Genomic DNA, 14,950 nt, shown 5'->3' with positions numbered 1-14,950 from the left:
CCTCTTTCTAGTCATCTACAGTTCAGTTTTGTACTTTTTGGTCCATTCTAGTCATTGTTTCATCACTGGGGCAAGTTTCTGTTTCTTGGTAGGACGATATCATCGGAGCACCATTTTATTGAACCTTTGCTGCAGAGTTATGGTAGATACAGGCACTTCATCATCCTCCAACACATTCTTAACCACCTGCATCGGTTTTCTGTGGTTTTCCACTACCATTCATCTTATTTCTGTGTCTGCTCTAGGGAATGTAATGCATTTTTGACCATGTTTACCTTGCTACTGCATTTCAAGACTCATTTTTCAATTTGTTGCTCATATTTTGAACCTCGGACAGTGAAATTCCTTCCATATGAGCAATACCTTGCTGACTATATTGAAAATGTGACAAGAGAGCCGATAATCTAGTTCTTTCCTTTACCCGTATCTGTATAGTCACAAGGAAACCATATTCAGAGTTAAGGAACTCATTACGGATTGAAACATGGAATACATTGCATAAAAATGTCATTAAATACATAAAGTTTGCTAATACTTGAAAAACTCATGGGTCTTTTGGATATAATTTGCTGTACTTCACTTCATAAAGGTAATTCTGACGACCACAACTATTCGATATCTCAGAAAATACTGAAGTAACAGTCTGTTGTTGTTAAACAAACAATGTAAGCTATTTACTATTCTACAGTGCTGTAGAAACGATAAAACTCATGAATCATTTTTGGTGTACAGTACTTCCACACCAAGCTTAAAGAATTCCTGAACTACATTGTGAGTGTATTAATTTGGCACCCCCATGTACAGTCTGAGCCATTGGGAGGCAAGCAATAGTATCAGAGATGGAGTCCTAGCCTACAGGCAGATAAAAATTGTAACTGTAGCACCTGAGGAGTGGAGCCCAATGCTGTGATCTCTGTGCCATCCTCTCAGGGAGATTTGCAATGGGATCTGTGAACTTTTCGAACTACCCTCATATTAAAGATTAGAATTTAAAAAAATAATTTAAAAATAATTACCAACATTAGGCTTCTTGATTTGTTTCTGTGACATATCAATGAAATATTTACAATGAAAGTGAGGTGTTAGCTATGTCTAATAGTCACTTGCCGCCTAAATTTGTGAAGCTGACATGTTGGGTCGATGATATGCACTAAAAAGAATTCAATAAATAGAGAACCCAACATGAAATGACTTCTCTGAAATGACTGGAGTTACCTGTCAGACAAACCTCACCCCCCCCCCCCTCCCCAACTCGTCTCTCTCTCTCTCGCACACATGCACGCGCGCGCGAACACACACACACACACACACACACACACACACACACACACACACACAAAACTATTTTAGTTAATCATAAGTATATATTAATACAAAGTAGTCATTAAATGAAATTTTAAATAAAATAAACTACAAACTGTGTTTAAACTCTGCTTTTCTTTCAGTAAATACACGTTTCTGATCACAGTTCCATTAATGGACCTTCCAAATCTTATTACATTGTCAAAGCACTGGGTATTCAGAAATTTCTTAACCGCAAACTATTTTCACGTTAGTTCCATTGTACTACCTTGTTATTTGAAATTATTTCAAATAAAATGTGGAACACAGTTATAGCGAAATGTAGTATACAATTCATCATGTGATCAACAAATACAGTGTATATTCCTAAATCTCAGTGTTTCATCCACAATACAGTTATCTGAACATAAAACTGAAGCCCAGATGATGAAATTGCGCTTCAATTCGCACATTCGCTGAAATGATAGCTGAGCTTGTCTGCTGTGTACATATATTTATTATTTAAAATAGCATCTGCCTTCCAGTATCCAAGGTGCAAAGAAAAGCTTTTACAGCAAACACAAAATTGTATTTGTTAACAGTAGATATTACCAACATTGTAACAAATAACTTCGTGCTGTCTATTTACAACTTTATAAACATTAAAGTTTTTGCTTTTTCTGCTTAGATGCTTGAGGCCTATCTTCGTTGTCTTCCTTTTTCTTTCTTTTTATGGCCCGAATCTTCTGTCTGAAACATTAAGAAAGTATTAGTGTAAAAGCTGAAGGTAAAGAATCATCTTTAACATTCAAATACAACTAAATTATAGTCACTGTTCAATATATAAAATGTTTAACTCTACACTTACTGCAACTTTTTCTGCTTCTCAATATCACAAAGTGGAACAGTAGATATCCGTTCTCGTTGAGGGGCCTTCTTTTCAAGTTTACGCCGATCCCTTTTACTGGATTTCTTAAGTTTAAGTAGGTATTCTGGTACCTCGCACCCTGAATCTTTGACCATTTGAGCAATGCTGCAAATGAAGGAAGGAAACATCAAACACAGAAATAGAGTCAGTATTCTGGAATCACTAATCCTTGTCTTTAATTAAGTCAGAATCTACAAAGTACATTAAATTTTGGCAGTATTTTCAATCTGTTTATAGGTTTCTTTTATTGTCGATACTGATATTCCGGAGGTATTTATGCCAAGTTTACCCAACAAATTTAACACGTCGTGAAGCTGTTAAGTATATCAGTCCCTGTTGCGACATGTCATGAAGCTGTCAAGGTATATCAGTCTCTGTTGCAAATGCTGTCACAATATTGATCAGTTTATCTAAAATGTAATTTTCCAGGATAAAAGGATAGTTATATATGTTCAAGAAATGTAATGTGTACAATGTCTTCAAATAAAGAAACTGTTAGTAAATCCTGCCCAAAACAGGCCATGTTACCCAACAGTACCAACCGGCCACCATGTCATACTCAACCCACAGGCATCACTGGATGGGGATACGGAGGGGCGTGTGGTCAGCACACTACTCTCCGAGTCGTATGTCAGTTCATGAGACCGGAGCTGCCACTACTCAGTCAAGTAGCTCCTCAGTTTGCCTCACAAGGGCCAAGTGCACCCTACTTGCCAACAGCGCTCATAAAACTCAAGCCCTAGCCCAGCCCGACAGCGCTTAACTTCAGTGATCTGATGGGAACTGGTGTTACCACTGCGGCAAGGCTGTTGGCAAAGAAACCGTTAGTATAGCATTCTATATGTTGAGGCATGTCTTCGGCCACAATGATAGGTCAACATTGCAAATGCTTTAAGTGTGAATTTCAGCTTGCTACTGCAATGAAGTCATCCATAGTAATTTGTTCTTGAAGCAGTTTTTTCACTCATGCTCAGAAAACAAGTGACATTAATGTCATGCAATTGAGCACTTCTAAGTTTTACTGACAACTTGGGCATACCGCAAGTGAGAAAATGCAGAAATTCGAGAAGCATATGAAGAGATGAAGTGAGAGAGAGAGAGAGAGAGAGAGAGAGAGAGAGAGAGAGAGAGAGGGGTGTTTCATGAAGTGTTCATGTCTTGAGATGATTAAGAAATTTTTAGGTAACTGAGAATCTCAAACCTATTATCGGAAGATTTATCAGTACCCAGAGCTGATAAAAATTTCACAAGTGAAGAGATTTGACATGTTTAAATTGCCAGTGAACAGCAAGAATGACTCGGAAACAACAGAAATTGAGTCACACACTGTTCGTCAGGTTCTGATAATAGAATTGTGGATGAGGAGAGCATGCACATAAAGTGGTTCTAAAACACATTTCCCAGGACAAAAGAACACCTGGATTTATTTTTAGACATATTTTTAAAAAAATCTGGAGCATCACTGTTTTTATAGAATGAGTCTTCACTGGTTATAAAACACGTCGTTTCAAATACAACACAGAAATCATGCGCTAAAATCACAAATGGTGCATTTCAATTTCACCATGTCAATATAAAATTAAAATATTTGTGTTTTTGACAGATAAGCATTCACTCAGAATCTGTGTCTCAAGAACATATGGTAAAATGCCATGTTTTCTATGAAGTATCTGACTGCTTTTGAAAAGAGATCACAAATGTTAGATCAAATGTCGTGCACAAGTGGTTAGTGTGTTACAGCCAGGCATTTTGTGGAGGTATGAAGATACACCAAGACACAAGAAACACATTTTTTATGGGAGAATTGTTCTGGCAGCATACCCAATAACTCGCCTGTGGGCTCATGTTTCATGGTGTCTGGACTGACAACCAGCAGAGGTTTCGGCATTACTTTCTCTTATTTGTGCCAAATCCTCACTTTCTTCTATAGATATCTTTGGCCACCTCTCATCTGTTTCCAACACTGACAGTTAGATGCTGTAAGACATAAGATGTCCTCCATTTTCGTACAGTGCTTACTTTCCACAACCTGGCCACTCATGTTTTTAGTGGCGCTCCCTTCAGTTCTTAATTCCTTCTTGGGTAGCTACAGGTTCAGCAAGTGCAGTGCTGTAAAAAGCCACCAACTTCCCATGCATATGACACGAGCTCAAGTTTTCAAACAAAATCATCCCAGGTGAGTACAGTGGCATGCTCACACTCTCATACATCAGTCTGCCACAAGGGTTCTGGAGGAGGCAAAAGTTTGAGAGGAAAGAACAGAAACCAATGGATAGTGATTAACAACACAATAACTGTGTCCGAGAGCAGTATAAACCTCTTATCAGAAACACTTGAAAAATGAGCTCTGAAGATCCCGAAGTGCTGCTGCGCATAAAGGTGCAAAACTTTGTGAGCAGTTAAACAGAGCTGCCTGTAACTCAGTGTGTAGCTTTCTAGTCTAGTCGTTCCAAAGTCACAAGTTTGATTCACACCAGCAACAACTGTTTTTAACTCTAATTTGAATTATATTAATTATGAAATTGAAATGTTAATTTAAAATACTGAACCAATTACTTTTAATAACATTTTAATAAAAACATATTTTTTTATTTTTTGCATAAAAATGCAAGTATTTGTAATAAATTAAAAATTGGTACAAAAAATGAAATGACTTATTGCAAAATGAAAAAAATATTTTTACTGATAATACTGTTCAGTTTTTAGCAGTAAAAAGTATTAATTTTCCTATTTCAAATTTCCCATGTTTGTAACAAATTTTAATTTGTTGTGAATACTTGCACTGTCATGCAATTAATAGTTAAAAATGTCTGCCCCAGCAGCTGAGTGGTCAGTGCAATTAACTGCCAAGTGGGAGACCTGAGTATGACTCCTGGTTCTGCATGGGAATTTTCCTTGGTGGGAGGACTGGAACGGGGTGCACTCAGCCTCGTGAGGCAAACTAAAGAGCTTCTTGAATGAGTAGAAGAGGTTTCAGGTCTAGAAACTTGACAATGACTGGGACAGTGGTGTGCTGACCACATGCTCCTCCAAAACCACATCCAATGATGCTACTGGCAGAGGGTGACATGGCAGTCAGTTGGCCCAGAATTATCTACATCTACATGGATACTCTGCAAATCACACTTAAGTGCCTAACAGAGGGTTCACAGAACCATCTTCACAATAATTCTCTATTATTCTGCTCCTGAACGGCATGTAGGAAAAATGACCACCTGTATCTTTCCATGCGAGCTCTGATTTCCCTTATTTTATCATAATGATCATTTCTCCGTACATAGGTCAGCATCAACAAAATATTTTTGCAGCTGGACGAGAAAGTTGGTGAGTGAAACTTTGTGAGAAGATTTCGCCACAACGAGAAAAGCCTTTGTTTTAAACCTGTATCATGTCCACGACACTGTCTCCCCTATTTCTCCATAATACAAAATGTGCTGCCTGTCTTTGAACTTTCTCAATGTACTCCATTAATCCTATCTGACAACGATCCCATGCCACACAGCAGTACTCCAAAAGAGGACGAACAAGTATAGTGTAGGCAATTTCCTTAGTAGATCTGCTGTATCCTCCAAGTGTTCTGCCAATAAAACACAGTCTGGATCACCATTCCCACAACATTTTGTATGTGTTCTTTCCAATTTAAGTTGTTCGTAATTGTAATTTCTAAGTATTTTGTTGAATTTACAGCCTTTAGATATGATTGATTATCTTTTTTGTTGTTAAAATAAGAAGCAGTTATTTGTATTAAGATTTATCATCCAATATCTGTTTCTTAAATTTCAATTTGTAATACAAAAAAGAAGCAAAATAAATGTATCTAAAAGAGTAACTAGTACAAGCATGATTAGAACTAGGGACTTCATGATTACGGGACACGAATGCTTCGCACTCAGCTACAAGTGGCTGTGTTTAAATGCTAGAAACGTTTTATACTTGACACTGCTCAGAAATATTCAAAATCAATTTTTTAGTGTTTTTGATAAGTACACTGTACTGCTTTAGGAAATGGATGTGATGACACTGAGCTTCAAATCCTACACAAATGCATAAAATCAGAGAGGGTAGAGCAACCTGTGAGGTCCCTTGTAAGTGGAAAACATGCTGAAACCCTTTCATCAGATAGTCTCCTCCTAGAAAACAATGAAGATGTATTCAGACATGATGTTGCTCTCTTGCTAAATAAGAACATAAAAAATCTGGTGCAAAAGAAGATCTGTATATTTTTAAGTCATATATATTATACCCACACTGAACAGCAAGTTTTCTATCATAGTCATCCCTGTATATGATGCCAGCAGTAACTCAGAAGATGAAATCGGACAGTTGTGTGAAAACATTAACAAAACAAAAACATCAGAAGAAAACACAACTGCTGGTACTCATGGGACATATCACGGCTGAACGGAAAATACGCAGGATAATCTAAGGATGTTGCCAATATGAATTAGGCAACATAAATGAACACGGCAAACAAATGGTAGACTACCCTACAGCAGAGAATCTGTTTTGTATTAATACTCTGTGCAAGAAACAAATTTTATGGAAGTAGGTTCGGTGAGTCCAGATGGGCAAACCAAGAATTACACTTGATCCTAACTTTTTAAAGAGAGTAGTATGTGAAGATGTGTCTTTACCAAGCAGGTTTGACAGAGGTCATGAGTGTAGACTACTTTAGACAATTTTCAACTTCAAGTGACAGTGCTCAAGATTAGCAAAGAGTGAGATTTCACTCCTGAGCCAAAGTGAACTATAGATGCATCACAAATCATTCCACAGGATGCATCACAAATCATTCCATAAAGAACAGATGCTAAGTAACAGATAAGCAAAGCAAACCACAAAAAGACTGTCAAACAAGTAAGTCTTCAGCCAAAGCGGCCTTCATCAGAATCAGAATTACAAAACACAAACACAAACACAAACACAAACACACACACACACACACACACACACACACACACACACACAGCTCTCACACACATGACTACAGTCTCTGGCTGCTGAGATCAGACTATGAGCAACAGCACAAGAAAGGATGTGAGAATATTTGCCTTTGCTGATGACATCATGATATGGGGTAAAATTGAAGACAAAGTACAGATCAGACTCGATGAATGGAAACCTCAGTTCCAGAAACATAATCTCAACAAGACCAAGACAGTGGTGAGGGCAGTCAACAGAGATGGACAATCAACAAGTGTAAAACTAGGAGACCACCAACTACAGTGTGTGGACAGTTTTCCTTAGCTTGGAAGTGTAATCTCCAGTGATAATTTGGTCAGAAATGAAATCACCAACAGAGTGCAAGAAGGATCTGAATTCACCCAAAAAGTAATATCACTTTTATGGGATGACTTTATTCCAAAACCGGCCAAACTGATATGTTTAATAGCTATTTCATACCAATACTGACCTATGGTATTGAAACATATACCCTCACAAAAAGAGAATCATCAAGGCTGCAAGCACCAGAGATGAAATTTCTTAGATCCACCATCCAGAAGACCAAGATGGACAAGTTAAGGAATGAGGAGGTGAGGATAGAAGCTGAAATAAAGACATCCCTATTAGATCGAACTGGCACATCTAGACTTCGATGATATGGGCATGTGATGAGAATGGAACCAACCAGAACAGCCAAAATAAATTAGGAAAGAGAGGTGGATGGGAAGGGACCTCAAGGAAGACCTCAAACCCGATGGAAGGACTTGATTAGGCTGGTCTGGTGACCAGAGGATGGGCAGTGGATGATGTTCTCTGTGAACACATGTATTTGGACAGGATGAAGTGGAAGAGGCTCATTACCAGTACCCGGGAAACTGGAACTGTTAAATGATGATGATGATGGGAGAATATTTATTAAATTGGTGCAGTCAATGAAAGAAAAACATAACATAAAAATTATGAAATCCTGTGTAGTAACTAGGAGATCTAAAGTAGCTAAGACTGAGAACAAGAAAGGGCAGATTATCCATATAAGCAAGATACTGCTTGTGCCATAATTTCTACCACTCGCTGTATTCTTTGACTATTGATATCCCACCTGAAGAAAGATCACCACCACAGACAGAAATACTGCAGGAATATGTAAAGTAATGATCACAGACATAAAGAATGCCATTGTTTATCAGTAGCCCGTAAGCCTCTTGAATCATATTTATGAACAAGCAACAATAGGTTAGACTAGATGAATATCTCATATAGCACATGATCCCAATAGTCAAAGAAGTCCACTATGGTGATACAGTGTCTTCTATGTTGTTTATCCTAGCTGCAGAAGATGTATTCAAAGGTGAGGATGGGATCACAGAGAGACCCAATCAATGAGCAGTCCTAGAAACACCTACAATTCATTGACAACATTGTGCTTATGAGTGAAGTATGACTCAAAATTGCCAGAAAATCGCATCTTTAGAAGTTTATTTGAAGAGGAACATGATAAAAAAGTTATGAATACAAACTTTCGACTGGTTAAAAGTGACGACAAACTTACTGTAGTCACATCCAAATATATCTGCTTTGACCATAACATTCTGCCATGACAAACCAACCAAACAGCAGAAATTCCATGAATTGAGTTATGCATCATTCAGAAATCTTCTGTGCATTCTGGTCAAAAAGGAAGTTCCGAAGAACAAAAAATCTAAAGTGTACAATACTAGTATTCTACCAGCAACATATTCATGGCAACTACTCAAACTTAGAAAAAAATACTGAGAGTTCCAGGTATGGGGAGGAGGATTATGTCATAAAAAGCTGCTGATAAATTAATGGGGGAGGGCGAGGCAATGTCTCACAATAACAACTTTTCTTTCCTCATGACTGAGACATACTAGCCAATGGGCATAATAATATTCATAGAATTGACACACTTTGAAATACTATGCACTTTAAAATTTGTGATTTATAAAGCTCAATAAAATTAAATTACATTGATAGGTTAAAAACAGAATTCCCTGAAATTTGCCCAACTTTTCCAGATGAAATGTGATTCTCTGAGAATTCCAGGTTTTCCAGACAAACCAACTCCCTGCATCTTAGAACCTACAAACATTGGTTCTGACAATAGAGAATGTTCATAATTTATGAAGTGCACACAAAGAACAATAGAGAAACAGAATCAGGCATCAGCCTCAGGAAAAAACATCAGGAATGAGTCCTTCACAAGCAGAAATAGCTGATTACTCAATAGAATTACTTTGTTGAAATGGCAATGGTCTTCCAACAGCGCCAGGAAAGAAGCCAACATTTGGAGCAATAACATGATTTATTGCAGACCTCACAGGCACAAGGAAGCATTGGAAGAGCCTAAATAAGATGACTTGATGATATTAAGAGGACTGGTGGAACATCATGGTACTTGATGGAGCAGAAGTGGAAGAAAATTGAAGAGTTCATTCAGCAATGAATGTTGTCCTATTTGGCTGATGCTGATGAATGTGTAAACTAGTTAAAGAAATGCATGTTGAAAGTTACCTTCGGAGATTCACTGTATCGCTTTCTGTGAAAAATGTGATTGCTTTCCCTGGATTTCCAGCTCTCCCAGTTCTGCCTGAAACCAAAAAGTAGACAATAGTATTCATAGAAGCAATAAAAAAAGCATAACTTCATTTTTAAAAAAGCAAATAAAACCTTACCTATCCGATGTATGTAGGAGATGACACTAGGAGGGAAGTCGTAATTGATGACTAAGTTTACTCCTTTGAAATCAATACCTCGTCCCATTAGTTCTGTGCAGATAAGGACCCAAATATCCCCTCTTCGGAAGCTTTGTACAACATTGTCCCTCTGTAAGAAAAAAATATTATCTACCTAAATACAGACGTGAAAAAAGGTCTCAAAAGGGAACACTCAATATAGCAACAGTAGACTCACAGCAGTGAATGTCAAACATTGTTCACTTATTGGGATAAATGCTTTTACTTATTAATTAAAAAATGAGAACCTGTGGTGTGTTTTGAGGGACAGGAAACTGAGCTTTTGCAATTCTAAATCCCTGCCCAGCTGTGTATAGTCTGTGCATTGTGAAGAACTGAAGTCTGAAAACAGTGGCAACAAGATTTCTCCAGAATGTATTTGGTGTCCAAATAATATATGCAATGTACCATCCTACAGTGAAAAGAGGACACATAGACTGCATATGTTCTACATTTTTTCTGTAAGCCACAATTCTCATCAGCAGTGGGTAGTTGCATGCAGCAACACATACACACATCCAGCAGTATGACATATATTAGTACATAAATACAGAGAAGACTGATACACTACTTTTATGTGGAAACAAGTGTGACAACAGCAGAGCAGCTGTGCATGGAACTATTTTCCAACAGTCTTCATGTTATTTTATGTCCATGACCCCAGACAGAAGACTAATGCACTTCACTGCACGTGCCCAACCCCAGTTGTCAGTCTCAACCTGAATCCCCACACATTAATAACTTTTATCATCTTTTCATTTCTCATTAAAATTTTATTTTCTGAATCCAGTTGTTCTATCCAGGTGCACATGCCATTATATGAGTGTTGAATTGCATGACCAACATCTAATGAGACTACAGAGCCTACACTTGGACACAACAGTAGCCAATCAGGAAGTGTGGGAGAGTAGGCATAAGAAGCTTCTGAAATACACACTCCGATTTTAGCTTAGATGAAGAGAGTCTAAGCAGACATTGCTTTTGTTCCACGTGTTGTACGATAATGTCAAATGTCGGAATCGACTTCTGGAAATATTGTCGATACTCATCTGAACATATGTATGACCGTGAGTACAAATGATGAAATTTTCAATTTTTCTTTCCGTTAACATTTCTTGGGTGGACAGGCCATCTACATAACCTTGTCTTTGGTACCCAGTGATGTAAGAGATAACATCCAACAGTGCTCTTTTCTAAATACATTCCTACACAAGTATTTATAAACAACTTTACACTAAACACTGACAACCCGTGTTTACAGTGTAAATTGTTTAATTCTGTGGCCAAGGGACAATTGGCAGTAGCAGTATAACAAAGTACTGAACTTTTTGACTACTAATCAGTAACGCTGAACTACTCACATGCTATGCTTAAATTTTTATTGTAAAAGAAACATAAATAACAGTGAGTATTCTAACAACTCTTCCAGTAACTACTGCTTAGTTAGATCTCTCTTGGTTTCTCTGCTTAATTATTATTGTCACAGTCTAACAGTCTGTTTTGTTTATTATTATGAGTGTAATCAGATGCACACAATTTGAATTAGCAATCTGATTTGTATCTCTTCCACAGGAACAATTACAAAAAATATGATGATTCAACTGACTGACTTATATTATTTTCTATTCTTCCATGAAAAGTATGTCATCTTATATACATGGAATTATTGTACAGTGAACCTGAAAGATTTAGTTACTTCTCCAGAACATGAAACATCATAAAGTCTCTTATCAAGGTTTATCATCACACTTTTTCTATAACGATAACCAGTTTTGTTCCATTACAGAACATCTTGGCACCAACAGTAATTGCAGTTCAGGAACTGCACACTGTATAGATTAGACACTTATCTCATATCTACCACCAACATGTATTTCTGTCTGGTTATCTTGAACGTATAGCACAAAAATTCCTTCAACTGTCGGACAATGTACTGCTTGCCAATAGGCCATGCAATGAGAAAACAATTGAGGTCAATAATTTACTGAGATATTTTGCAATCCAGTGGTGATACTTCCTTTAAGTCCTAAGACAGATATGAAATGGGAATACAGGCTACGGCAAGGTGTGCAATATACTGCTGCATCCATTTTCAATAAGCTACACAAGAATTCAAAAATGTTAGCAGTAATCCATGCACTTTCTCCAAACTGAAGAGTTTCCTCATGGGTCACTCCTACTATTCTGTCGAGGAGTTTCTTGAAAAAGTAAGCTGATTCCTGTGTTATATTGTTGATTTACATAAACTTATGGCTTGTCGTTTTTTGGGTTCATAAACATTTTATTTTATCTGTTATTACTTTTATGTAGTAATTTCATGTACTGACACATTCCATGAGCTTGGAGACTTGCTCAATTTGATCCTACACAACTAGACATGTACAATAAAAAAAGCAATGGTTGTCAATTCCAAGGTTACTCTACATGAGAAGAACACTATCTTTTGTCACAATTAGCTGTCTGGGAAGTGGAAAATGAATACACAGGCTTGAAGCAGAAAGTACAGATGGAGTTAAGAAAGCCAAAACATGCCTTTTGTGAGCAAATCCCAAAATCATGTACACAGAAGAAAAGTCAGACTTCAAAGGTGAGGAAATATTACCTAAGGTGAAACACTGAAAATTTTTAAGTGCCCATACTGAAAAGAATTTAAACAGGAAACACAATATTCTTGAACTTTCCCTTGACAACTCCTTTTATTTCACATAAGGATTTCTGTTTGTGTAACATGAATATAAAACGACTCTTATCACATCATTATGACAAATCGCACAAATGATCCGTGGAACATGAAAAAATCTAGCTAATCAACTTCTACAACAATCATTTGGATTTGATGAGAGCCTGGGAAGAAACTGATACTGACCTTGTTGAAGGAAACCTATTGGGATTCACCTGAAATTATTTTAGAAAAACAAGGCAAAAGTAAACTGGCCATCCCTTCCCAACAAGCTTCTAGCACCTTAAGCTCTGCAACATCTTACACTACAGAATAGGCCAACATTGTTTTTTGTTTTATTACTTTTCAACAATGCACAGAACTGAAGAATAACTCGGACGCTATCATTTGAGTTCCATCACCCTTTTTCTACAATACGGTGAATTTCATTCTGAAGTAATCATATCAAGAAATTGGTTTCTAATCTATATTTAGTAACATACAATAAATGTTATTCTCTCTATCTAAAACAACTTTGTCTACTCACCTGCAGCTGTGTTCTGTCTGCATGTATGACATCAACATTGATCCCATCATAAAGTAATTCGTTGAACAATTCCTTGGCTCTTTCTTTTGTTTGGACAAAAACCAGCACAGGTGGAGTAAGTCCCTTAAACAAAAAACATTTTAAATCGAGTAAGTTATTTTCCATAGACAGAGGATGTTATTCATTTTCTACTTACATGATAACAAATATCTCACAAAAAATTATTTCAGTGCCATGAAACAAAGATGAGCTTACAAAACTCTAATAGAAAGTTCATGGCAGACAAAATCATTATGAAACTTTTGTTGCTGTGGTCTTCGATCCAAAAGACGGGTTTGATGCAGATCTCCAGGTCAGTTTATCCTGTGCGGACCTCGTCATCTCTGCGCATCTACTGCAACCTACATCCATGTGATCTGCTTCTTGTAGTCACACTTTAGTCCCCTCTACAATTTCCATCTCCCACACTTCCCTTCATTACCAAATTGACTATTATCCATATATCACGATGTCTGCTATGAAGTGATCTTTCCTTTTAGTGGAGTTGTGCCGTACATCTTTTTCTTCCCAATTCAATTCAGCACCTTTTCATTTAGTTAGTCGATATTAGCCAGGATTCTTTTGTACCACCAAATGTCAAAAATTTAAATTCTGTTCTCATCTGTATTGCTTATCATCCACATTTCACTTCTGCAAATGGAACTGATGAGGGGACTTTACAGACTGGCCCTTTCGACTTTCTTCATACTAACAAAATTTGTCAGTCATTGCTCAGACATGAATTTCCCAAACTAGTGTCACACGATTCTGAAAACAGTATCACCTTTGAAGATTAAAAGAGTTCTGGGCACTGTTAAAGATAAAACATTTGTACTTATTGCTGTAGTTGTCAACTACTAAGTGCCTAACAGAGCAGTCTTGCGATCAGAAAGTCAATGGTTCAAATCTCATTAGTAGGACCACCTTTCTTTTACTTTTATTTAAATTTATATTTATTTAGAAATAGAAATGTTAATAAACAAATACTGACTCATAATTTTTTAATTTTTAATTAGGTACTAATTGCATGAAAATGCCAGTATTCCCAGCAAATTAAAAGTTTGTGCAAAAATCCAAAATGTCCAAAGCTTTCACATATAATGTTCATCTTTTCTGCGGTGTTACACTTTAAGATACATCACACAAATGTGCCAGTAAAATTTGCTTAATACTGAGATAAATCTCTGATGTTCTGGGCTCAAAATTCTTTTAAATAGCTCATCATCAAAGAGTTGATTTTTAAATGAGAGTTTACGGTTTAAGAAATTCACCGTAAATTCTCGCACATAGTTCATCTTGTGGAAAAGGACACTTATTTTGAAAATAATGCTTTTCAAACCAAAATTCACAATATTTTCCCGCGACCTGTTAGAAATAGATTCGTTCCAGCAGTTGCCAGAGAGCACCAGGTAAGAGGCGTCACCGCGTTTTTGCAGCTACGATGACGTAGGAAGCCCGTATGATTGTACGTGTAACACATTAAAAGATCTTACATTATGCCATAAAAGAAACAAGACATCAGAGGATACTCCAAGAGTGTCGGAGCTGGCCGCTGTGGCCGAGTGGTTCTGGGTGCTTCAGTCCGGAACTGCTCTGTTGCTACGGTCGCAGGTTCGAATCCTGCCTCAAGCATGGCTGTGTGTGATGTCCTTAGGATAGTTAGGTTTAAGTAGTTCTAAGTCTAGGGGACTGATGACCTCAGATGTTAAGTCCCATAGTGCTTAGAGCCATTTGAACCACGAGTGTCGGAATTTCGTGAACCATATTAAAATGCATAATTCGCCTTAAAGTGCACATTC

At 37.2% G+C, this 14,950-nt stretch overlaps 1 protein-coding gene across 1 annotated transcript in view; it reads right to left on the bottom strand.

Moving 5' to 3' along the window:
• Positions 1–1,778: 1,778 nt before the first annotated feature.
• LOC124545340 (probable ATP-dependent RNA helicase DDX52) overlaps positions 1,779–14,950 on the bottom strand; it is a 56,386-nt gene continuing 43,214 nt past the window's right edge. Inside the window, exons 9-13 of the mRNA XM_047124239.1 lie at positions 13,113–13,235; positions 9,847–9,997; positions 9,686–9,761; positions 2,150–2,314; positions 1,779–2,031 (exon numbers count right to left, since the gene is read on the bottom strand). Coding sequence (XP_046980195.1) covers positions 1,944–2,031; positions 2,150–2,314; positions 9,686–9,761; positions 9,847–9,997; positions 13,113–13,235 — 603 coding nt within the window. The 3' untranslated portion in view covers positions 1,779–1,943. The remainder of the gene's footprint in view (positions 2,032–2,149; positions 2,315–9,685; positions 9,762–9,846; positions 9,998–13,112; positions 13,236–14,950) is intronic.

The sequence above is a fragment of the Schistocerca americana genome, chromosome 8, assembly GCF_021461395.2.
Source record: "Schistocerca americana isolate TAMUIC-IGC-003095 chromosome 8, iqSchAmer2.1, whole genome shotgun sequence".
Lineage (NCBI taxonomy): Eukaryota > Metazoa > Arthropoda > Insecta > Orthoptera > Acrididae > Schistocerca > Schistocerca americana.
Note: the sequence above shows the minus strand (reverse complement) of the source record. Positions and strands in the feature narration are given on the sequence as shown.